Here is a 26,382-nt window from a genome sequence, read left to right as displayed (position 1 = left end):
ATTTACACAATGGAGTACTACTCAGCGGAAAAAAACAATGGATTCTTGAAATTTGCAGGAAAATGGATGAACTAGAAGAAACCATTCTGAGCGAGGTAACCCAATCACAAAAGGACAAACATGGTATGCACTCACTCATATTCGGATTTTAGACATAGAGTAAAGGATTACCAGCCTACAATCCACACTGCCAGAGAAGATGGTAAACAAGGTGGACCCTAAGAGAGACATAGATGGTCCCTGGAGAAGGGGAAAGGGTCAAGATCTCCTGAGCAAATTGGGAGCACAGGAAAAGGGGGGAGGGAGCTAGGAGAATGAGAAGGGGAGAAGAGAAGGGATGCAGAGGACATGAGGGAGCAGAAAGGTTGAGTCAGGGGAAGAATAGAAGATAACAAGAATGGAGATACCATAATAGAAAGAGACATTTTATGTTTACAGAGAAATCAGGCACTAGGGAAATGTCTGGAGATCTACAAAGATGACACTAACTAACAATCTAAGCAACAAAGGAGAGGCTACCTTAAATGCCCTCCCCTGATAATGAGATTGATGACTGACTTATATGCCACCCGATAGCCCTCATCCAGCAGCTGGTGGAAGTAGAAGCCGACACCCACAACTAATCACTGAACTGAACTGGAATTCAGATGCAGAGGACGACGAATGAAGAGCAAAGGGGTCCAGACCAGACTGGTGAAACCCACAGAAACAGCTGACCTGAACATAGGGATTCCAGCATGGAACTGATCCAGACCCCAGGAGCATGGGGTTTCAGTGAGGAAACCTCGGAAATCTACGGGACCTCCTGTAGTTGTTCAGTACTTATCCCTAGCATAGGTATGGACTTTGGGAGCCCATTCCACATAGAGGGAGACTCCCTGAGCCAAGACACAAGGGGGTGGGTCTAGGCCCTATCCCAAAGGATACAATAAACTCTGATGACACCCTATGGAAGGCCTCACCATCCAGGGAAAGCAGAAAGGATATGTGATAGGTAGGGTTTTAGTTGGGGGGGCGGTGGTAGGGGAGGACAGGAGGGACAAGGTACAATCTTGTTTCTAATTCAAATAAAATCTGCAAAAACAAAAAACAAACAAAAAATTCATGGTCTCTTATTTCACTAATGGTTGTTACATTTAATATATATAATCTCCTAAATATAACTGGCTCATTCTGTAGGATGTCACTTGTATGTATGTTTTCAAGGCTGACCATTTGGTATTGGATAACCAATTGGTCACTTCCCTGGAGAAGACTATCTCTCCCACTCTCAGCATTCCTTAGGTTCTTTAAGGCCTCATGGGCCTTTCCTTGTCAACTTCAGCATGTCATATTGTTGTCCTCATTCAGCTCAAGTTTGGGTATTCATATTGGTGGAACTCTATGGATATAGTTTCTGAGATTACTAGGAGACAAAATCTCAGAAAATTCCCTGATCCTCTGGCTCTTGAAATTCTTCTACCCCCATCTTCTGCAAGGATCCCTGAGCCTTAAGTGCAGGAGTTGTTATGTAAATATATCCATTGGGGCTGGGATCCACAACTCTTCATTTTTATTGGTTCTGGTTTTCTAAGGTCTCTGTTGCAGACAGACATCCTTGATGAGAGGTCAAGACTACACATATCTGTGGGCCTAAGGACAAATACTAAGATTGTAGTTAGGGATTATGCTGGTTTAGTAAAGTGGTGGTTATAGGTTCCCCTCCAAGATCCATGACTTCATTAGCCCTGAGGAATTATCGAGGTTTCCCTTATAAAGTATATTATTAAGTGGGTCTTGAGTCCAATAAAATAGGAGATGGTTACCACCAAGGAACACTTGGCATCATCGTATCCGTAAGGTTATACTATTCTGGTGGTTGTTGAGGTTCGTAGATAGGCATCATAGCTGGGTAGGACTATTGATTGTTTCCTCCTTTGGAAACTTGCATGGTGCCTTCTGAAACCATGAAAGCCAGTCGTCAGCAATAGAGGGTTCCACTTCTGCAGCAGGCAACAAAGGTAATAGCAGTAGCAATAGCCTACTGTCTTTATTTGCAGGGGAGGGGGCTAGTCTCTTGGAACAGCCCTGACCAATAGCTCAAAAGAGGGCTTCTCCTGCCTGGTGATGGAGTTTTCTTAGGTGGTCTTTGGCTCTTGGAGGGAACATTGTCAGTACTGAAGAGCAAAGTTCATTAAAACTAAAACGTGTGTGTGTGTGTGTGTGTGTGTGTGTGTGTGTGTGTGTGTATTTACATGCATTATGCTTTTTAAAAATCACTAATAGTATTATTCCTTATAACTTTTCCAGACATCTTGACTGTTATTTTACCCTCCATTCTCCTATTTCCCTCCCCCTTCCTAAATAGAGTCCTCCCCACATTTCCCTTTTAGCTAACCAGATCACTGGCCCCCTGCTACTCCCCTCTCTAATGCTCCATCACACCTTACCCTGGCAAAAGTCCCTGTTTTGTTTTTTTTGCTTTCCAGGTTTCTGCAGTTACTCCAAGACATGTACTCACTCACATCTGAAGATTTGGTGCAAGAAGCCTCCAATAACAGAACATGAGACCTTTGCCTTTCTGGGTCAGGGTTAGGTTCTTTTCTTTCCAAGACAGGGTTTCTCTGTGGCTTTGGAGGCTGTCCTGAAACTAGCTCTTGTAGACCAGGCTGGTCTCGAACTCAGAGATCTGCCTGCCTCTGTCTCCCGAGTGCTGGGACCAAAGCCATGCGCCACCACCGCCCGGCTCAATAAGTTATTTTCTAGTTCCATCCATTAACCTGTAAGATTCATGACTTCACTTTTCCTTACAGATGAATAATATTCTATAGTATATATGTTTAACATCTTCATTATATATTGGACAGTTGAAGGACATCTAGACTGTTTCCATTTCCCAGGTACTGTGAATAGAACAGCAATGGACATGGCTGAGCAAGTATCTGTGGAGTAGGATGTTGAGTCCTTTGGGCTTATGACAAATGTGGAGTAGTGCTTTTTTTTTTTCTTTTGGGGACCCACCACCTATCTCCCAAATAAATCACACACAGAGTCTTATTCTTCCTTATAAATGTCCAGCCTTAGCTTGACTTGTTTCTAGCCAGCTCTTCTTAAATTAACCCATCTACCTTTTGCCTCTGGGCTTTTATTTTTCTCTTCTGTAAATCTTTCACTCTTAATCCATGGTTGGCCCCTACTGTCTTCCTCTCCTTGTTCTATCTTGCTCCTCCCTCTCAGATTTCTCCTATTTATTCTCTCTGCCTTCCAGCCCCCACCTATCCTTTCTCCTGCCTCACTATTGTCAGTTCAGCTCTTTATTAAACCATCAGGTGTTTTAGACAGGCAAAGAATCACAGCTTCACAGAGTTAAATGAAGCATAAACAAAAGCAATACATATTTACATCATTAGACAGGAGTTCTAGAGAATAAACAACTGTAACACACCTTAAAATAATGTTCTAGAACAGGGTAGGATGTTGAGTCCTTTGGGAATATGCCAATAAGTGTATAGGTAAATTAACTTTATAGCTTTTGAGAATTCTCCACACTGATTTCCATAGTGGCTGCACCAGATTACAATCCTGACAGTGAATTAAGATTCCCTTTACCCACCACCACCACCAGCATTTGTTGTCCATTGTTTGGTTGATGTTTGATTTGTTGTTCATGTTTTGTTTAATCATACTGGGTAATCATGTTTTGTTTAATCATACTGGGTAAGACAGAATCTCCAGGTTGTTTTGATTTGCATTTCCCTAATTGTTAGGGACAATGGACACATTTGAGTATTTTTTAGCCATTTTCTTCTTTTGAGAACGCTCTGTTCAGATTTCAAGACCACTTTTGGAATGGGTCCTTCTTATTTTTTGACTCTTTGTTTCTGAGTTCTTTATATATTCTGGATATTATTACTCTCTCAGATGTAGAGCATGCAAAGATTCTTTCCATTCCATGGGCTTCTTCTTCATCAGACTGTTTCTTTACCTGTGATAAAGTTTCATGATGTTCCACTTGTCAATTGCTGACCTTAATTATTGAGCAAATAGAGTTATATTCAGGAAGTCTTTTTCTACTCCTTTATCACAGAGTGCACTGCCTATGTTTTCTTCTACCAGTTTCCGTATTGCAAGTTTCATATTGAAGTCTTTGATCCATTTGGAGTTATGTTTGTACAATGGTGATAGATACATGCAGCTTTCTCTAGCATCTGTTAAAAATGTTTGCTCTTCTCCAGCTTTTGCTCTTGGCATCTTTGTCAAATTCTAAGTGGCTGAAGTTACATGTACCCATGTACATGTACCCGTGTTTTCTTTGATTTTGTTCCATTGGCTAACATGTCTGTTTTTTGTGCCATAACATATTGTTTTATTATCATGGCTCTATAAAATATCTTAAGATGTGGTCAATCAAAATCCATACCTCAGTCTTAACTACAAAAGACAACAGATAAGCTGGGTGGTGGTGGTGCATGCCTTTAATCCCAGCAGTGGGGAGGCAGAGACAGGCAGATCTCTGTGAGTTCGAAGCCAGCCTGGTCCAGAAAGGCTGAGATACAGGGGGCATATCTCAATCAGGAACAAGACAAGGATGTTTACTCTCTCCATTTCTATTCAATACAGAACTTGAAGTCTTAGCCTGAGCAATAAGACAACTGAAGGAGATCAAGAGGATACTAATAGGAAAGGAAGAAGTCAAAGTAACTTTATTTGCAGAACAGACACACACACACACACACACACACACACACACACACACACACACACACACACACACACAATCCAGGATAGCTAAAACAATCATGAATAATAATAGAGCATCCCTGATCTTAAGTGGTACTACAGAGCTTTAGTAATAAAAAACAGCTTAGTATAGGCATAAAAGCAGACAGGTTGATCAACAGAATAGAATTGAGGACCCAGACATAAGTCTGCTCACCTATGGACACCTGATTTTTGACAAAGAAGCCAGAAATGCACACTGGGAGTGTGGTTTGGGGGCAGCATCTTTAACAAATAGGGCTAGTCCAATTAAATAGCTGTACACAGAGGAATGAAATTGATCCATATTTATTACCCTGTATAAAACAAAACTCAGATGTGATGGTGATAGTTACTATGACCATGGCATCACCCCAACATGTACCCCAAGTCTACAAATGCAGGAAGGCAGGCTGGGAACCCCAGATTTCAGAACATATTAAGTGTATTAAGTTTAGAGGCACTTGGGTGACAGTACTGAACTCTAGATTCACATTCTTCCTCTGACAGTTTCTTTTTCTCCTTTCTTCCTTTCTTCTTTCTCTTCTTCTCCTCCTCCTTCCTTCCTTTTCTTCCCCTCCTCTTTTCTCCCTTCTTCTTTATCATCATCATCCATCAATTTCCAGATGCTTTAAAAATAGTAATGAAGAGATCTTGAGTTCTAGCTTTGGACTGGGGTGTTGTTTGGTCAGAGACATCCAGTGACCCTCAATTGCACTGTCTTGCCAGGGACAGGCACTGCTACTGAATAGGAGGGCCCAGCACTGCCCTTGGAGGACAGCACTTTCCACTGGAGCACACTGGATTGTAAACTGTGAGGCCAGAGTGATGGGGTTGGTGAAGACAGCTATCTCCCAGGCGGCTAGTTCAAGAATGCTGACACTTGGCTCCCTGTCAGTGAAAATAGAATGTATGCACAAAGCTTTTACCAGCATTGTGAGGACCAGAAGCACAAAATGAGAGATGGGACCTGCAACACGTCACAGCTAGTCATTCCTGTAGCCACTGCATCTTTTCTATGCTCAGTGACTACAGCTGGTCAAGGTTGGACCACAGGAGCCACGGAGGCTCTGCCACTACTGTATCCTGAAGAATCCACCTACAAAGGATATTTCTCTACAAAATCCTGCTCCTGAGCTTTCCTCCTGACACCAGGGTGGATTATGGGACAGCTTTCTCCACCAACTTTCTGTTTCTACATTTCAAATTTTCAATGTAGGAATTAGTTGGGTTTTGCTGGCACTGGGCTCAAACCAGGGGTCTTGTACATGTTAGGCAAGAGCTCCATCCAAGTTACACCCTCTTGGCCCATTTTATTATGCTGAAAAGATATAATAGCCATTTCTACTTTAGGGGAAAAATGTTAAATTTCCATCAATCTTATTTTCATTTTAATCCTTGGATGGACTCCTTTACATTTGTTTATTCATCTATTTGAATGGAAGAAAGGCAATGCTGGGATTTCTCAGTGTTACTTATCCTTCTCACATTCTATCCTGTAATTTCAGTTGTTGTCATTGTCTTCACACAAAGGACAAGAGCAAACAGCAGACATCTCGCCATAGAATGACCCCGAACAATGGTGCCCCCGCCCGGCCCAAACCCAGTTCCTACTCCACCAGTCCCAAACCAGTTTGCATATACACCCTGGGAGGGAAAAAGAACCAGCAGGCCACTCAACTTTGTGTGTGTGCTCCAAAGAAAGACAGAATTGTGTTGTATGCAAATAAACCTTTCATAACTCAGGAACTTTCAGTACACTGGGGAATTTGACTTTGGAAATCCCTTTTTGCTTTATTTCATTTGTGCTGGAGATTAAACCTAGGGCCCTGTGGGTACCAGGAAGGTGATCTACCATGCCAGCCCCCTGACATGGGTATTTAAAGGCCCCAATCTCCCCATATCTTTTAATTAGGTAATGTTTTTCTACTTAAATAAAATGGTTGGATTTAGTCTACCCTAAATTTCCTTAAAGTGAAAGTCACCTTTATTAGTCCCAGTTCCATATTCAATTAGCACAATAGTTTAGAGATCTATTTTATGACATGCCAATTTCAAAATGCCATTAAAATTGAAATTACCATTAATTAATTAATTGATTTTTTCATTTATTTTTTACATTCCACCATTAATACAAAGGTAATCCCATCATAACTCTTCACCTTATCAAGAATATCAGAAATGGGAAGATGCTGAAATTCAGCCTGAGGCCTAAGGAAGGAAGCCTTTCAGGGAAGCTTGCTAAATCCTCCCTGCAGTGAGCAACAGCATTCTTCACCTTGCTTGGTACACAGAAGCTCCTGGCGTGGACTATGACGTCCTGTAGAGTGCGCTAGAGACCACAGCATGCAGGAATGCCCAAGGACTGGCCATCTAACCGTGTCATCATGCTGAGTCACAACACATGAATGTTGGCACTGAGATACAGATACTGAGAGGAAGACCTGGACCTTTGGTGAAGGATTATGTCATTGGCCTATCTCTGGTAACACTTTCCACTCTTCATGGTGTCCTGGTTTGGATGACAAATTATATACCATTAGGCCCTGGTCTTGGTTTTTCCACTGTTTTCTATCCCACTCTTTCAAGATAAGGATCCCAAAGTATATCCTTGCTGATTACTGCATGTGTTGCAGGGAGTCAAAGCCCATCAGTCAACGGATTAGGGCAGTGACTTCAACAAAGGCCCCTCAGCAGTCCTGCATGCCAGGCAGCCTTCAGCAGAGGGGTTCTGACCAAGACAAGGCAGTAGGGTTCCCACTACCTCATGTCTCCACTGCTAGAATCCTATTATTCTCTGTCCCTCTGAAGAAGTCCTCACTAGTCAGACAGCATGAACCGGCCATGCAGACAGAGCAAGCCACAGGCAACTCGTGGATGAAAAGATGCAGCTTTATCCTCAGGCTTCACGGAAAGTTTCTGTAAAGGGAACTGTTTTCCAGCCATAAAAGATTCCTGACTCTTCGAACATCTAAAAAGTTATTTATTTATTCATTTATTTGTACAATTACATAAATACTTTCATGTCTACATGTGAGCATGATGCCTCTGTTCTTAGGTTTTAAAAAAATCAATACAATTAGAGTCTTTAGAAAATGATTACCTTATTCCAAAGTAAGAAAAATTCCAAAATGAAGCTATAGACAGAATGGGTGGACACAGTGGGAAGAGGATCCTGGAGAAGGGGGTGGAGGGGCTGGAAACAAAGAACACAAAAAATCCCTGTACTTGGGATTTTAGAAGATAAACACAGCAGAAACTACGAATGTGCAAAACGGACACTAACCATCCAGAGTGAAGGTTAGTAACCCCACTGCATTCTAAGTTGATACAACTAATATACCTCCTGGCACATCTGCTCCTCCAGAGATGAGGACCTTTGTCTAGTTTACTCTGACCAAGCAAATTGATAGTTAAGATGGCAGCAGAAAAGCCTTCAGGCCCAACTAACTGCACACTGGCTGTAAGTTCTTGGGAAGACACTAAGCCCCTTTGAATCTGTTTCTTAGTTTTTAAACTCTACTACTTTGTTATTTGCGAAGGAGGGGGGTGGTTGTTAATCTACAAAAAGTACTAACTGCCCCTGGCAATAAGTGACATTCAATAAAGGAAATATTTTTTTGTGTGTCACAAGTGAGAGTAATCTGATTCTGCCAGTCTGTTCCAGGTAGTTCAGCCATCAGTTAAGCTGGAACCATTCCTGCCCTCTGATGCCACCTGCTCACCAATAGTCACTGATGACAAACACACTTTTTACTGGGAAGCTGTGGATATCCCTCTATTAGATATCCCCTCAGCAGCAGACAGCTCTCAAGAGAACTTCACTATCTTCTGATGGCACACACCCTAGGCATTTGTGACAAACTCCACTGGACCCCACTAGGTGGCAGGAAGGTTCCCTTATACATGCATACCCCAAGGGGCACTGCTTTAAGCACCACAGGTCGAGGCAGGGCCATATAGGGTATGCTGGGTGGCAAGGAACCCACAGGAAAATGTACTCTGGCTTCCCTCCAGCTGTTTGGGAGCAGCAGGTGCAAATCTGCAAAAGTGGCTCCAAGCAGAAACAGAACTCTCTGTCTCTGTAAAGAGGGACACCAGGAAGCTTTTGGGTTGGGGTGCAAATCAGGGAGCCACCTTTGGGCAGCAAATGCAAGAACCAGAGAGTATGGCCCACTACAGGAAATCTGTCCTCAGAAGATAGAGGGCAAGCACATCAAGGATGCCAGCTACACAAGGCAGAAAACAACAGGCACATCTGAGGTACCTATAGGCTCACATCGTCCATGTGTGCCACGTAACTCCAAGCTTTCTAGGAGCTCTTGGTATGGGGAAGATCTGGATGGAGCTCTCTGTGTGGAAAAGCACTGGATGGTATGTCTCCAGGGGGCTTGGCTTGGCTAGGCTTTTGATGGTTCCTCGTTTCACACAGTCATGAAAATATAGTAGGCAGAGCTCTATGAAGAGCGCTGGCTTCCTCTCCAGTACTATAATCCAAACAGGGTTTGAGCTTGCTCACGTGGAAAACAGGGAGAACAGTGCACCTTACCCATCTTAGCAGGCTTCTGAGAGAGCAGTCCTACCCAGTCTCTGCAGACATACCAGGTAAGTTCCCACGTACTGCAGGAAGGCTAGCAGGACGTTCAGGGCTCGTGATAAGTTTCACTCTCCACAATCCTCTTGTTGGAGCTGCATCTGCTGGCTTAACCATATTGAGTGGATGCAGGCTCACCTAGAAAGAGCACCTTGGCCTGCCTAAGGCTGCCACTGGAGCTCTCAGATGCACTGCTCTTCATCCCTGTCACTCAGAAGCAGAGACCATTTGTCCCCATTGTCATCTGCTGTGCCACCATGCCGAGACAGTCTGTCTGATGTCAGGGAGGACAGAGACACTTGGCTCACAAAGCTGACCTGGTCCCACGACGTGGCCCTAGGAGAATCCCACCGACGATCATCCATACCAACGTGCACACTAACCTGGGATGCACTCAGGGGCTTCATGCGGCCATGGGCCTGTGCCTCATATCTCTCCAGGTCAGGCTTTCGATAGCTGGAAGGCAAGAATCCCAGGGTACTTGAATCAATCACTCAGGACATAAGCCTCTTTTTCTCAGGTAGAATCTACATTTTACAGTAATACTTAGCAAAATTTCAAGAGTTTTGAAGGGAACAAACCCTGAATTCCCATGTTTCTGGTCCAGAAACTTTCTTTGTAAATATCCTCACATAGTAGGCTGTCATTCACTCTTGTTAAATGAATGAATGAGTGAATGAATAAGTAAGTCAGTGTTTTACTTTTTTGGCAGTGCTAGGGACTGAACCCAGGGTCTCCCATATGCTAGACAGGTGCTCCACTAGTGAGTGGTATCCCTAGTCCCTGAGCACCTTTGTTAAGGAGAAAAAAAAAAATGCTAATACACAGGGATCATGTGCTTACATGTGTTCATATAAATAGCTCCTGAGCATATGAGAAAGGCCAAGCCTATGGCAACTGGTAAATGGGCAGTTTCTTGTCTAGGGTGCTGAAAAGTCATTACAGAAACCCACTCAGATCCTTTGTGTTGCCCCCAGATAAATAATGGGGAACAAGCACCAGGAAGCATGCTGGCGTGCCCCCAATTGCTGTGAACATATACAGTGGAGCCTGCAGGGACCCCAGTAGGTGCTCCAGGCCCAGGACTCACCACTTGAGCTGAAGAGAGGAGAGCACCACAGACACAGAGGAAGCTGCCATGGCCGCTGAGCCCATCCATGGCTGCAGCACGATGCCAATGGGCATGAAGACACCTGCACAAAAATAAGTAAATAAATAAATAAATAAATAATAAAAGTCAAGTGTCACCTAACAGCCAGAGAACACTGAGAGCCTTCCTCAAGAACTTAAGAGATACGATGACCACCAGCTTCCAAGGTCAGACAGTCTTCCAAAGTTTGCAGACGATGTTGTAAAGGGAAGATGAGTCTCTCTTGTATCCTGATTAGAACTATATATTGGCAGCACCACCCAGCTCAGGGGTTGGGAACCACAGGGACTAAACACTGTGGATGGTCATAGTCCTTGTCTATAAAGATAACAATCTGGTCTCTAGGGAGGTCTGGAAGCCAGGTCCTTAGACTCCCTCACAGGAGTCTAAGAAGGGAATGAAGTTCCTGAGTCAGCGCTGGAGACAAAAAGACACTTGTCTGGCTTCTAGGCCTGAGAGGCTAAGGCAGACTGGATAATTTCTATTATGGAAGTCACCACTAGCCACTTAGACACAAAAGAGAAACTGAGGCAGGAAAGCTGTGCTTAAGAACTTTAGAACAGAAGACTGAATCGGTCCCTGAGGGCCCTGGGATCCTGACACTGCTGAGTTTGCTGGGCTATTCCGGCCCCCACAGAGTGCAGAGTCCAGAGGTGAGCTGATTCGGCCCCTAACTTGGGCCCAACTTCTGCCTGCCTGCCCTGGCAAATCCCGCCCCGGGATCTGCAGGCAGACTGAATCGGTCCCTGAGGGCCCTGGGATCCTGACACTTCTGAGTTCGCTGGGATATTCTGGCCCCCACAGAGTGCAGAGAGTGCAGAGGGGAGCTGCTTCAGCCTTTGCCTTGGGCCCAACTTCCATCTGCCTACCCTTGCAAACCCTACCCAGGGATCTTCGACAGGACGACTCAACCCATGAGGACCAAGCAATCCAGAGTCTGCTGACATCTCTGCACCAGTGCTGCCCTCACCCACCTGGAGAGCGAGTGCCTCAGACCTGCCTGCACCCAACTTGAAACCCATCAGAGTATCAAAGTCAATTGCACACACCTGAAGAGAACACCAGACCCATACACTCCAGGAAAGGAAGTGACAACAACTGTACCCACTGGAACAAGAGATGGGAAGATGACAATATAAGAACACATCCAACAACAGGAAAATCAATATGACACCACCAGAGTCTAGGGACTCTACACCAGCAAGACATGAACATCCCAACACAGAAGAAGCAGAAGAGAACAACCTTAAAAACAACTTCATGGAGATGATAGAGAACCTAAATGAGGAAATCAGAAAATCCTTCAGAGAAATGGAAGAAAAGACAAACCAAAAGATGCAAGAAATCAAGGAAAGCCAAAAAAGCCAAGAAAATACAATTAAATAGCTGAAGGAAACAGTTCAGGACCTGAAAACTGAATTAGGGACAATAAAGAAAACACAAACTGAGGGAATGCTGGAAATGGAAAAGCTTAGTAAACAATCAGGATCCACAGATGCAAGCATAACCAATAGAATACAAGAGATGGAAGACAGAATCTCAGATGCTGAAGACAAACTAGAGGAAATAAACTCGTCAAGCAAAGAAAATCTGAAGTCTAACAAATCCACAACACAAAATATTCAGGAAATTTGGGACACCGTGAAAAGACCAAACCTAAGGATAATAAGTATAGAAGAAGGTGAAGAAACCCAACTCAAAGGTGCAGAAAACATATTCAACAAAATCATAGAAGAAAACTTTCCCAACCTAAAGAAAGACATGCCAATGAAAGTACAAGAAGCCTACAGAACGCCAAATAGAGTGGACCACAAAAGAAAGTCCCCTCGTCACATAATAATTAAAACACCAAATGTACAGAATAAAGAAAAAATATTAAGAGCAGCAAGGGAAAAAGGCCAAGTAACATATAAAGGCAAACCTATCAGAATTACACCAGACTCCTCCATGGAAACTCTGAAACCTAGAAGGACCTGGATAGATATTCTACCAACTCTGAGAGAACATGGATGCCAGCCCAGACTACTATACCCAGCAAAGCTTTCAATCTCTATAAATGGAGAAAACAAGATATTACACGACAAAACCAGATTTAAACAACATGTAACCACTAACCCAGCCCTACAGAAAGTACTGGAAGGAAAACTCCAACCTAAGGAAATTAACTACACTCGCATAAACATAGGCACTAGATAATCCCACTCTACAAAAACACAAAATAAAAGGCAGGATAAATCCGCATACAATACCAGTACCAAAAACAAACAAGAATAAACACTGAATGGAACTTAATTTCACTCAATATTAATGGTCTTAACTCGCCTATAAAAAGACACAGGTTAACAAGATACGAAGACAGAATCCATCCTTCTGTTGCATACAAGAAACACACCTCGAATTCAAAGACAGACATTACCTCAGAGTAAAGAGTTGGGATAAGATACTCTAATCAAATGGACCCAAGAAACGAGCTGGGGTAGCTATCCTTGTATCTAACAAGATAGACTTCAAACTAAAATCAATCAAAAGAGATGAAGAAGGTCATTTCATATTCATCACAGGAAAAAATCCATCAGGAAGAAGTCTCAATTCTAAACATCTATGCCCCAAATACAAAGGCACCAACATTCGTAAAAGAAGCATTATTAAAACTCAAATCACAAATAAGGTCTCACACAGTTATAGTGGGAGACTTCAACACCCCACTCTCACCACTGGACAGGACCACCAGACAGAAACCTAACAAAGAGACAAAGGAACTAACAGAAATTATGACCCAAATGGGATTAACAGACATTTATAGAACTTTCTATCCAAACACAAAAGAATATACTTTCTTTTCAGCATCACATGGAACCGTCTCAAAAATCGACCACATTCTCAGCAACATAGCAAACCTCAACAGGTACAAAAAAATTGGAATAATCCCCTGTGTCTTATCAGACCACCATGCTTTAAAGATAGAAATCAAAAACAAATCAACATGCAAAAAAACTACCAACTCATGGAAATTAAACAACACACATTTGCAACATTCCTGGGTCAAGGAAGAAATAAATAGAGAAATTAAAGACTTCCTAGAATTCAATGAAAATGTTGACACAACATAACCAAACTATTGGGACACTTTGAAAGCAGTACTAAGAGGAAAGTTCATAGCTCTAAGTGCTCACATGAAGAAAGTAGAGAATAGCCACACCAGAGATCTGACATCACAGCTGAAAGCTCTAGAAAAAATGGAAGCAAATTCACCCCGGAGGAGCAGACACCAGGAAATAATCAAACTGAGGGCAGAAATCAATAAAGTTGAAACAAAGAAAACAATTCAAAGAATCAATATAAAAAAGAGTTGGTTCTTTGTCTATTCAACAAAATAGACAAACCGTTATCCAAATTAACCAAAAGACAGAGAGAGATCATGCAAATTAACAAAATCAGAAATGAAAAGGGGGACATAACAACGAACACTGAAGAAATTCAGAGAATCTTCAGGTCATACTTTGAAAACCTGTACTCCACAAAATTGGAAAATTTAAAGGAAATGGACAATTTTCTGGACAGTTATCACTTACCAAAATTGAATAAAGAACAGATAAGCAACTAAAACAGACCTATAAACTCTAAGGAAATAGAAACGGTCATCAAAAGTCTCCCAACCAAAAAAGCCCGGGGCCAGATGGATTCACTGCAGAATTCTACCAGAAATTCAAAGAAGTGCTAATACCAATACTCCTCAAATTGTTCCACAAAATAGAAGCAGAAGGGACATTGCCAAACTCTTTTTACAAGGCTACAATAACCTTGATACCCAAGCCACACAAAGAAACAACTAAGAAAGAGAACTACAGACCAATATCCCTCATGAACATTGATGCAAAAATTCTCAATAAAATCCTAACAAATTGAATACAAGATCATATCAGAGAAATCATCCACCATGATCAAGTAGGCTTCATCCCAGGGATGCAAGGATGGTTCAACATATGAAAATCCATCAATATAATCCACCATATAAACAGACTGAGAAAAAAACCACATGATCATCTCACTAGATGCCAAAATAGCCTTTGACAAAATCCAACACCCCTTCATGATAAAGGTCTTGGAGAAATCAGGGATAAGAGGAACATACCTCAACATAATAAAAGCAATATACAGCAAGCCAACAGCCAACATCAAATTAAATGGAAACTCGATCCAATTCCTCTAAAATCGGGGACAAGACAAGACTGTCCACTCTCTCCATACCTCTTCAATATTGTCCTTGAAGTCCTAGCTAGAGAAATAAGACAACAAAAGGAGATCAAGGGAATACAAATCGGAAAGGAAGAAGTCAAACTCTCACTATTTGCAGATTGCAGTCTACATTAGTGACCCGAAAAACTCTACCAGGGAACTCCTACAGCTGATAAACACCTTCAGCAAAATGGCAGGATACAAGATTAATGCAAAAAAATCCGTAGCTCTACTATACACCGATGACACATTGGTGGAGAAAGAAATCGAGAAACATCACCCTTTACAATTGCCACAAACAACATAAAATACCTTGGGGCAACACTAACCAAAAATGTGAAAGACCTGTACCATAAGAATTTTGAGTCTCTAAAGAAAGATATTAAAGAAGATACCAGAAAATGGAAAGATCTCCCATGCTCTTGGATAGGTAGGATCAACATAGTAAAAATGGCAATCTTGCCAAAAGCAATCTACAGATTCAATGCAATCCCCATCAAAATCCCAACACAATTCTTCACAGACCTTGAAAGAACAATTCTCAACTTAAATGGAGAAACAAAAGACCCAGGATAGCCAAAACATCCCTATAAAATAAAAGAACTTCTGGAGGCATCACCATCCCTGACTTCAAGCTCTATTACAGAGCTATAATCCTGAAAACAGCTTGGTATTGGCACAAAAATAGACTGGTAGACCAATGGAATAGAAGTGAAAACCCTGATATTACCCCACACACCTATGAACACCTGATTTTTGACAAACAATCCAAATTTATACGATGGAACAAAGAGAACATCTTCAACAAATGGTGCTGGCATAACTGGTTGCAGACATGTAGAAGACTGCAGTTAGACCCAAGCCTATCGCCTTGCACAAAACTTAAGTCAAAATGGATCAAAGATCTCAACATAAATCCAGCTACACTGAACCTATTAGAAGACAAAGTGGGAAATACCCTTGAATTAATCAGTACAGGAGACCGCTTCCTGAACATTACACCAGTAGCACAGACACTGAGGTCAACAATTGATAAATGGGACCTCCTGAAACTGAGAAGCTTCTGTAAGGCAAAGGAGACAGTCAGCAAGACAAAACGGCAGCCCACAGACTAGGAAAAGATATTCACCAACCCCACATCTGACAGAGGGCTGATTTCCAAAATATACAAAGAACTCAAGAAACTAGTCTCTAAAACACCAAACAATCCAATTAAAAAGTGGGATACAGAATTAAATAGACAATTCTCAATAGAGGAAAATAAAATGGCTGAAAACACATAAAGTGCTCAACATTCTTAGCCATCAGGGAAATGCAAATCAAAACAACTTTGAGATACCATCTTACTCCTGTCAAAATGGCCAAAATCAAAAACACCAATGACAGTTCATGTTGGAGAGGATGTGGAGAAAGGGGAACCTTCTCCACTGCTGGTGGGAGTGCCAACTTGTACAGCCACTTTGGAAATCAGTATGGCGACTCCTCAAAAAAATGGGAATCAGTCTACCACAAGATCCAGCAATTCCACTCTTAGGCATATACCCAAAAGAAGCACATTCATACAACAAGGACATATGTTAACGATGTTCATAGCAGCACTATTTGTAATAGCTAGAAACTGGATGCAGCCTAGATGCCCCTCAACCAAAGAATGGATAAAGAAAATGTGGTACATTTACACAATGGAGTACTACTGAGCGGAAAAACAATGGAATCTTGAAATTTGCAGGAAAATGGATGGATCTAGAAGAAACCATTCTGAGCAAGGTAGCCCAATCGCAAAAAGACAAACACGGTATGTACTCACTCATATGCGGATTTTAGACATAGAGTAAAGGATTAACAGCCTACAATCCACACTGCCAAAGAAGCTAAAAAACATGGAGGTCCCTAAGAGAGACATACATGGTCCCCTGGAGAAGGGGAGAGGTTCAAGATCTGCTGAGCAAATTGGGAGCACGGGAAGAGGGGGGAGGGAGCTAGGAGAATGAGAAGGGGAGAGGAAGAGGGATGCTGAGGACATGAGGGAGCAGAAAATATGAGTCAGGGGAAGAATACATGATAACAAGAATGGAGATATCATAATAGAGGGAGACATTTTTGGTTTACAGAGAAATCAGGCACTAAGGAAATGTTTGGAGATCTACAAAGATGACACTAGCTAACTCTCTCAGCAACGGAGGAGAGGCTACCTTAAATGCCCTCCCCTGATTATGAGATTGATGACTGACTTATATGCCTTCATCCAGCAGCTGGTGGAAGCAGAAGCAGATACCCATAACTAATCACCGATCTGAAGTGGAACCCAGATGCAGAGAAGGACCAGTGAAGAGTGCAGAGGTCCAGACCACGCTGGTGAAACACACAGAAACAGCTGACCTGAACATCCGGGAACTCTTGCTCCCCAGTCTGATAGCTGGAATACCAGCATGGGACTGATCCAGACCCAGGAACATGGGTTTCTGTGAGGAAACCTCAGAAATCTATGGAACCTCCTGTAGAAGCCCATATTTATCCCTAGCATAGGTGTGGACTTTGGGAGCCCAGTCCATATAGAGGAAAACTCCCTGAGCCAAGACACACGGGGGGTGGGCCTAGGCCCTACCCCAAAGGAAACAAAAGACTCTGATGACACCCTATGGAAGGCCTCACCATCTAGGGGGAGCAGAAAAGATATGTGATAGATAGGGTTTTAGTTGGGGGGGGTAGGGGAGGACGGGTGGCAGAAGAGAAATGGGATTGTCATGTAAAACAATACTGTTTCTAATTCAAATAAAAAAAAGTTGGGGGGAAAAAAAGGAACTTAAGGACAGGGGCTAACAAAGATGGTTTAGTGGGTGAAGGAACTTACTGCCAAGCCTAATGACCTGAGTTTGTTCTACGGACCACATAATGGAATGAGAGAGCTGATCCTGGCAAGGAGTCCTCTGACCTCAATACCCATGTGTACACATGCATGTGTACACATACAGGCATTCATACACGCATGCATTCACACATACACACACATACACACACACACACACACACACACACACACACACACACACACACACACACACACACGCATAATACACACACAAATATACATATAAGTGAACATACAGATAACTTTCGGACCTTTTCAGCCTACGAAGCCTCACAGAAGTGTCTGGAATGTTCCCTTGCCTGGTTCCATTACTATTATCATTGTCATTATTATTATTATTATTATTATTATTATTATTTATTATTATTGGTGGGAGGAGAGGAAAGGCAGTTCCAAAGCAGAAATACCTTTTCTTTCCAGGTCATTTGTGGGAATTAGACTAGAGTCTGGGCAGGATTCATTTTTAAGATAGGTTCTGAGACAACAGTCACTGTGTCTGGCACAGCAGGTACCTCAGAACACTCCGAGAAGCTTATTCCTCAGACCACATGTCTTAATAAAGCTTCAGGGAACAGGGTCACCTTAAATGAATGGCCAAGCCTCTTGATTTCCTATAGAGGGCCAGAGGGAATGAGGCTGCAAGTATGCCCTCTCAGGGCTTCCCACACTGTATCTGGCTGGTCATTGTAAGCGATGGAGAGAGACCAAAGGTAACACAACAGGTGACAGCTGCCCCTACCTACCTGCGGCAATAGGTATTCCAACCATGTTATAAATCAATGCCAGCACCAGATTGACGCGGATCCTCCTGACAGTCCTCTTGGAGAGATGAATGCTGGCCACCACATCCAGTAAGTCATTCTACAGGAGAGGAGCATACTTGAATAAGGGACTCCTGCCAACCCCAGCCCCTCCTGTGACCTGGGCACAGCCGAGCTCACTCTGATAAGAACTACGTCTGCTGCTTCAATGGCAACATCTGTGCCAGTCCCAATAGCAATTCCCACATCAGCCTGGGCCAAGGCTGGGGAGTCGTTCACTCCATCGCCCACCATGGCTACTTTCTTTCCTTCGTTCTGGAGTTCCTGGACCTTGGCTACCTTGTGAGAAGGCAGTACCTCAGCAAAGACTTTGTTGATGCCGACCTGAAAGGAAGGAAGGAAATCAATGCCTTAATGTATGTGAGAGTTAACAGAAGCAGAGACCCAAGGCAGCAATTAAGTTTTCACGGCTTTTCGTATGTCTGCCTGGTTTAGGCAGGGGTGGAAGTAAAATGTTCAGGCATTCACACCAGAGCCATGGTTTACTGGGATAGGCAGCCATTCATCGATTCTGTCCTCATGCCCAAGCTCAGAACTAAATAGGTCAGGATGAAGTGATTCACCTTAGTCCATCAGGAAGTTGAACCAAAAAAGCAATACGATGCTCAAATATTGTTGTTGTTTGTTTATTTTGGCTTGGTTTTGAGACAAGGTCTCAATGTAGCTGTGGCTGCCTGAAATTTGCTCTATAGACCAAGCTAAACTCAAACTCACAGAGGTTCACCTGCCTCTGCCTCAGAGTGCTGGAATTAAAAGTGTGCTTTTACACCGGATGCTTAGATCCCTTTTTTTCCAGTTTTTCGAGACAGGGTTTCTCTGTGTAGCTTTGGAAGCCTGTCCTGAAACTCGATCTGTAGATCAGGCTGGCCTCAAACTCCATGAATCTGGCCTCTGCCTCCCAAGTGCTAGAATTAAAGGCGTGTACCACCACCACCCAGCTATATATATATATATGTATATATATATACATATATATATATATATATATATTGCATCAGTGGGCTTGTTTGTAATTTTCAAGGACAGAGAATATCTGGCCATTGTCATACCTGAGTGGCAATGGCTCTGGCTGTCTTTCGGTTGTCTCCTGTGATCAGAGCCACATCCACACCCATGCTTTTCAATGTGTATATAGCCAGGGCAGCCTCTGGTTTAACAGCATCTGCGATGGCGATCATCCCACAGAGCACACCTGAAATGAAACATCTGCAATCAGCAACAGCACACCAGGCATCCCCGTACATGAGTGCTAAGACATCTAGAGCCATGAAGAACCACGCCCATCCTTGAATGCTAAGACACCTATGGTCATGAGAAACTGTGCCCATCATGAGTGCTAAGACATCCATGGTCATGAGGGAAGGAAAGATGATGTAATTATATTATAATCTCAAAAATAAAAGAAGTAATGGCCTCAAGAGAAGAGACCAAGTGAAAAGACAGCAAGACAACCTGGAAAAACACATCAAACTAACAGAAAGGGAAACTCAGTTTTTTTGTTGTTGTTTTTTTTTTTTTCAAAATAAGAAGACACAAGAAAAAGAAGAGAAGAGAAGAAGGGCAAGAAGGAAAGGAATGGGAGAGAATAGATGGGAGGGAGAGGGAGCGGGAGGGGAAGGAGCAGAGTAGGCCTCTTACAAAGCAAGGAAGGGTGATCTGTTTTTTTAATTTTAAATATTTTTATTTTAGAAGCACTCTTATTTACATATCAATCCCCCCATTCCCTCAACCTCCCATCCTCCCATGCTCCCCACCATCCCCCCAACCCACTCCCCACCCACTCCCCATGGGTAGTGAGGCCCTCCATGGGGGACCATCAAAGTCCGGCACATCATTTGGGGAAGGGGCCAGGCCCTCCTTCCCATATCTGGGCTACAATAATATACCTCCATAGGGAATGGGCTCCCAAAGTCCATTTGTGCTCTAGGGATAAACACTAGCTCCACTGTTAGAGGTCCCAGAGACCGCCCTGACATCCTAGCTGGCACCCACATTCAGAGGGCTTGGTTCAGTCCAATGCTGGTTCCCCAGCTTTAGGACTAGGGTCTCCATGCTCTCACTAGGTCTGGTCAACTGTTTCTGCGGGTTTCTCCAGCACCGTCTTGGCTACTTTGCTCATCCCTCCTCCTTCTCCACAACTGGATTCCAGGAGTATGGCTCAGTGTTTAGCTGTGGGTGCCTGTTTCTGTGTTCTATGTGTTCTAATCTCAGGCAGAGATTACCATCAATGGCCACCAGGATGGCTGTCTGTCCTTTCATTTCATGATCTGTCATGGTATCACTGATCTCACTGGAGATGGTTAAACCATTGCGCCTCATCCATTCCCGGTTTCCAATCAGCACAGAGAAGGTCTGGGGGCCTGTACCTATTCAAAAGAAACTGGTTACTCCTGGACAGTCCAGCTTCACAATGAACTAAAACCCAGGGACATTTGACTATTCTGAAAACTATAACCTCTTGTGACACTCCTCTTGGAGGACCAGAAAGATAGATACACACACAGTATAAAGAACACCAATGCAGTTCTACATGTGTGGAAATGCTGTTGGCATATTAAACATCATGTAAAGTCCTTACATGCCATTAGAGGTACTTATTTAATTAATTAATGTGAGTGAGTCTTTTGCCAGAATATATGTATGTATATCAGCCTGATGCTCATGGAGGCAAGAGGGTATCAGATCCCCCCTGGAACTGGAGTTACATACAGGTGTTTGTGAGCCCCCATGTGAGTACTGGGAAGAGAACCTGGGTTGGTCGTCTGCAAGAGAAACAAGTATTCTTAACAGCCGAGCCATCTTTCTGGCCCCCAATTCTTTTTTTTATAGGGGTCAGAGGCAGGCATTTTAGGTCAAACCAAAGAATGTGTTGACTAGATTATTTTCTGGCAGGATTAGATGACCCAAAGTGAATCAACATAATCAGGTAAGAAGCTTGTTTCTATAATACATATACATACTATTTTTTGAGATAGTCTTATATTGATGAGGGGATATGAATATATATATATATATGTATATATATATATATGCATCTATATATGCATCTAACAAAACCAAATTACTGCTCTATGTCATAACAACCTAACAGAAATGCTTGCCTAGAAACCATGATGGTATAGACTGAAGCAGAATGAGTTAAAGTCTCACCTAGAGCCTCTTGATTTCTTCCTGCTTGATAAGGGCCCCTTCCCTCATCTTTGAAAGACCAACATTTACAAAGACCACCTAAAGAAGTGACCCTCGAAGCTCTCTGCACAAAAGCCACACTATAGGTCCTATGTGCTAAGAAAGGAATCCTTTTTGTTGCTGCTTGCAAATGTCTGCATACATTTATCACTGTCTGCAAAACACCTATCTGCAGAGATGTTTATTCCTGCAACTTCTGTTTCTATAAAGATGCCTGCGACAGAAATCCCTTTTGATGGGCATGGAGCTCAAAGATCACCCATTAATTTCCTGACTTATCAAGATGGTAACAAAGTGTGTGTGAGCCACCATGTGGTTGCTGGGAATTGAACTCAGGACCTCTGGAGAAGCAGCCAGTACTTTTAACCGCTGAGCCATCTTTCCAGCCCCGAAAGTGGTGGCTGGTGGTACAAACCTTTAATCCCAGCAATTGGAGCCGGGCATTGGTGACGCACGCCTTTAATCCCAGCACTCAGGAGGCAGAGGTAAGCGGACCTCTGTGAGTTCAAGACCAGCCTGGTCTACAAGAGCTAGTTCCAGGACAGCCTCCAAAGCCACAGAGAAACCCTATCTCGAAAAAAAAAAAAAAAAAAAAAAAAAAATCCCAGCAATTGGGTGGCAGAGGCAAGTGGATCTCTGAGTTCGAGGCCAACCTGGTCTACAAAGCAAATTCCAGGACAGCCAGAGCTATTACACAGAGAAGCCCTGTCTCAAAAAAGAAAAAGAAAGTGTATGGACACACACCACACATATGTACAAGTAGTGCTGGGCCTTTCCAAAGCATTACCTTGGGTTTCTGGCCACAAATAGTTTCTTTGATCTCTTTAAGTGCATGCTTGATCCTTGCTGGCTGAGATCTTCCATAACAATGTAGTCCAGGTTGGTCTTATGCTCCTGGTACTCTTGCCCCCATCTCCCACGTCCCATGACTGAAGACATGTAGCACACCCAGCCTCTATGATAAGCTCTAGAACCATGGCTCCAGAAAGTGCATGTGACTTTTTATCTGCCACCTTTTAATAGTACATAGCCCTGATGAGACACTACCCAGCTTCTGGACTCTCTAATGGAAAAGTCACCTTAGGGACTGGAACTATTAAAAGGCGGCACATGACATCTAATAACATTGCCTAAATATTTATCGTGTGGGGCATTCTAGCACTCTCTAGAGTGCTAGGCATTCTAGCACTCAGTTTAATGTAATGGCTGTAAAATGTCCTCAGGGAAAAAAGAAAAAGGCAGGCTAGGGAGGTGGCTCAGTGGTTAAGAGAGCTTGCTACACAAGCTTGAGAACCTGGGTTCTGATCCCCAGCACTTACACTAAAGCCTAGCTACGTGAGCAAGCCTGTAAACCCAGCTGTAGGGGAGGGAGCAGAGACAGGGAGAACAATGGCTTGCCAGTCTAGCCTGCAACAGTGAGCCCCACTGGCCTGTCAGCCTCATCCACAACAGGAAGCTCCAGGTTCAGCAAGAGCCTCTTCAAGGATAAAAGTGAAGAGTAATACCTAACATCCTCTCTGGCATCTGTAAGCACATGCATAAGCATGCCCCCCAAACTACCACACATATATGTGCATACATACATACACAATATGCACACAGGAACAAAAGAAGGAAGTTAGGAAGACAGACAGGCAGACAGGCAAGGTAGGATACAGGCAGTGCTTCATGCTTGCAACCCCCACACTCACAAGGTGAGGCAGGAAAATCCCAGAAGACCAGCCTGGGCTACGAAATGATAGTTTGTCTTTAAAAAAAAAAAAAGTAAAATGCAAGCAGCACCTGTGGCTGAGCAGTATCTTTTCTTGGTGTGAGCATACAGATCATTTCCCACTTCCCTGGTTTTCCATCAGCTCTGAAAACACCCCACACCACAGCAGAGATCACCCAGATGGGAAAGCGACAGGAAGAACCAGACACTGCCACCTGCCACATGGTAGCTATGAATCTAAGTCCTATGCTACTTTGGCCTTCCATAAGCATCAGAATCTGGAGGCATCCGGCCAGGGACAGTAGTGCACACCTATAGTCCCAGCTACCTGAAAGGCTGAGGTGGGAGGGTCGCTCGAGTGCACAAGCTGGAAACTAACATAGAAAAACCCACTGCAAAAACAAAAAGCAAAGCAAAACACAAAAGTTTTAGATATATCAAAGCATGCAAGAGAAAAAGCAGGCATTGCTGGGGTAGGCAAGGCATGGAGTGCCCAGCAATGCCCTGAGCAATGCCCTCTCTACAGGAGGGGAAGTCACAGGTGGGTCTGATAAGGGTTTGGCTTGCCTCTGCTGTCATCCAAGATGGGTTCAACCACCATCAGATCCAGGAGGGACAGAAGTGAGGAATACCTTTTCCTGTGAGAGAGTTGCCAACCCCGTTCAGGTGACCAGTTGTATCACTGTGAACCAAGATGCTTTCCACATTGCTAACTTTACAGCTAATTCCACAGCCTGGCACAGCCTGGAAGTCTGTGCAGTATCCAAGGGTCTCTGTTCCAAGTTCCTGTAGAAGAAGCAGGAGAGCAGGACAGAGACTGGGGTGAGGGCAGTGAGAAGAAAGAGGGAGGGAAGGAGGAAGGAAGGAGAAGTGAGGAAATGCACTAGGAGATCAGGAAACGTTCTCTCATCAGACTCAGTGTGGGTTCTCAGTCTGAACCAAATCCTCCAAGGAAAACGTCAATGGACCTCAGACCACACAGATGTTTCCATGCTGATAGTGATTACACTACAACAATGGCGAGTGACAAAGCCACTTGGAAGCTGCCAAACAGATCACTCCCCATGTGTGATACCCAGGGAAGGAATGAGAAGTGGCAGATGTCATCAGAACAACCAGCAAGTGGAAGTCTTCCTCCTGGCCCATTAGGGTAGATGTCAAACAGCAGTATGCTGATCCCCTCTGAGGGACAAGCACAGAATGAAATTTCTCAAATATTCTCCTTGTCTATATTTTCCTGAGGTACCCACATCACCCCATATATTGAAGATAAAATTTTGCTCAAGCCACTTATACAGTGTCAGCATAGTCCCCCGATGCACTCCACTGTCTTAGGGCAGAAGAAGGTGCTTCTCTAAACCCCCCAAATTCAGACTTTTCAACTCACCTGTGCTAGCTCCTCCCAGGTAATCCCATTGAATGCCTGTGTCCCCTCACCCTCGCTGTATAAAGAAGTTATTGAAGGACCCATCTCCCCTGCCTCAGACTTGGGTTCTCAGAAGGCAGAAGGGTCACGTCTCAGTCACTCTGTCCTGAGTCCAGGGTTATCCACTTGTTCCACAAATAACCATAATAGAGCCACTACAAAGCCCTGTCTGCAACAAGTGAAGACCTCCTCTGAGGCAGCTGAGCAGGCAAGTGGGTGGCAAGGTAGGGAGGACAAGGCTGAAGAGAGAGGGAAGGCAAGGCAATGCCAAGGCCAAGGTCTGCGTACCTCTTTGCAGTATTTAGTGACTGCCACGCCTAAGGGGTGCTCGCTGCTGGCCTCTGCAGTGCCCACCACAGCCAGAACCTTCCTGAGAGACAGTGTAACCATGTCCACAAGCAACAGGAACCGCATGACTCTGGGGACCCCGTGGGTAATGGTGCCAGTTTTGTCAAACATAACAGTCTTTATCTGCAAGAACAACTTCATGTCAGTACTTAACACCGAGGCAGCTTTCACAGTTTTAGCCAGGTCTTAAGGCAGAGCTTCTCCCAACCTGCCTTGGGCAGGGAACTACTGTTACCTTCACAACTCTGCAGGCAATAACTGCTGCTACCAAGAAACCATTAGCCATCTGCCAGTCTGTACAGCTTCATTGGACCTTACCTTTGACTAAATAGAGGGCAGTAGGTAGCTCTGTCCAGACCATGATCCAAGAGCAGCAGATACACTGTTTGGATTCCCAAGCTCAGTGGTGGCCTCTGCCTTCAACACTGTTAATTGACCTTCTCCCTCCAAAGATCCCCACCTCCCTAGTCCACCCTTACTGTGTATCCAGTCCGCCTTTCCCAGCATGCAACCTAGTGGCTCAAATGAGCAGCCTACTCTACCATGTGATCCTTCAAGGCTTTCATGACTCGGTCCCCTCAACACTTTCTCTGTCTCTGAGATTTTCTCCTAGCTGTTCATTAGACATCAAAAAGATGTCTCCAGGTGCTCTCAGGCTGAATGCTAGGGTCAGAATAGCAAAGGAAACTGCAGCAAATTTCATGGATCTTGTGAGCCACACAGATGCCTGATCCCCTAGGGTCCTCTTTACCTACCTACTATTTCACCTCTGAGACACCCCACTACCACTTTATCTGGCTAGCTCTTACTCAGCTTCCCAGACCACCAGCACTACCTAGGAACTCCTGCATAAGCCAGGTCCCAGCACAGTGTCCTTAAGGAGTTGTGGTCCTAACACTCATTATTGGGGATACACTGTAGCTCTCCAACCCCAAAATCACGCAACTCAGCAACTTTGCTAACAGCCGCAGGCTTTTGAGGTTACCCAACCTCCTCCTGGTGTAGTCAAGATCTTACGACTCACAGCCACCACTGGAGATGGGGTCAGTGACTGTCCATGAAGCAGCGAATTGTGTAACCATTAACTGCTGGTGATTTTGCTGCTACTCCCAGGAAGTCATATCTTCCTACCCCAGCCATCAACACTTATCCTTGGGCTTTCCTCTTTTTTTTTTTTTTTTTTTTTTTTTTTTTTGGTTTTTTGAGACAGGGTTTCTCTGTGGCTTTGGAGGCTGTCCTGGAACTAGCTCTTGTAGACCAGGCTGGTCTCGAACTCACAGAGATCCACCTGCCTGTCTCCC

The 26,382-nt window shown here is 43.8% G+C and overlaps 1 protein-coding gene across 4 annotated transcripts in view; it reads right to left on the bottom strand.

The window, feature by feature from the left end:
- Positions 1 to 7,699: 7,699 nt before the first annotated feature.
- The window catches only part of Atp7b (ATPase copper transporting beta), a 77,379-nt gene continuing 58,696 nt past the window's right edge, over positions 7,700 to 26,382 (bottom strand). For 3 of the 4 annotated variants that reach the window (XM_035452195.1, XM_035452196.1, XM_027395233.2), the window contains 8 exons: positions 25,022 to 25,204; positions 23,940 to 24,093; positions 20,630 to 20,773; positions 19,457 to 19,599; positions 18,528 to 18,731; positions 18,330 to 18,447; positions 10,422 to 10,524; positions 7,700 to 9,787 (listed from right to left, as the gene is read on the bottom strand). In XM_035452195.1, coding sequence (XP_035308086.1) covers positions 9,514 to 9,787; positions 10,422 to 10,524; positions 18,330 to 18,447; positions 18,528 to 18,731; positions 19,457 to 19,599; positions 20,630 to 20,773; positions 23,940 to 24,093; positions 25,022 to 25,204 — 1,323 coding nt within the window. In that variant the 3' untranslated portion in view covers positions 7,700 to 9,513. The remainder of the gene's footprint in view (positions 9,788 to 10,421; positions 10,525 to 18,329; positions 18,448 to 18,527; positions 18,732 to 19,456; positions 19,600 to 20,629; positions 20,774 to 23,939; positions 24,094 to 25,021; positions 25,205 to 26,382) is intronic. The other variant, XM_035452194.1, reaches the window with a different exon arrangement.

The sequence above is a fragment of the Cricetulus griseus genome (genome assembly GCF_003668045.3).
Source record: "Cricetulus griseus strain 17A/GY chromosome 1 unlocalized genomic scaffold, alternate assembly CriGri-PICRH-1.0 chr1_1, whole genome shotgun sequence".
NCBI lineage: Eukaryota > Metazoa > Chordata > Mammalia > Rodentia > Cricetidae > Cricetulus > Cricetulus griseus.
Note: the sequence above shows the minus strand (reverse complement) of the source record. Positions and strands in the feature narration are given on the sequence as shown.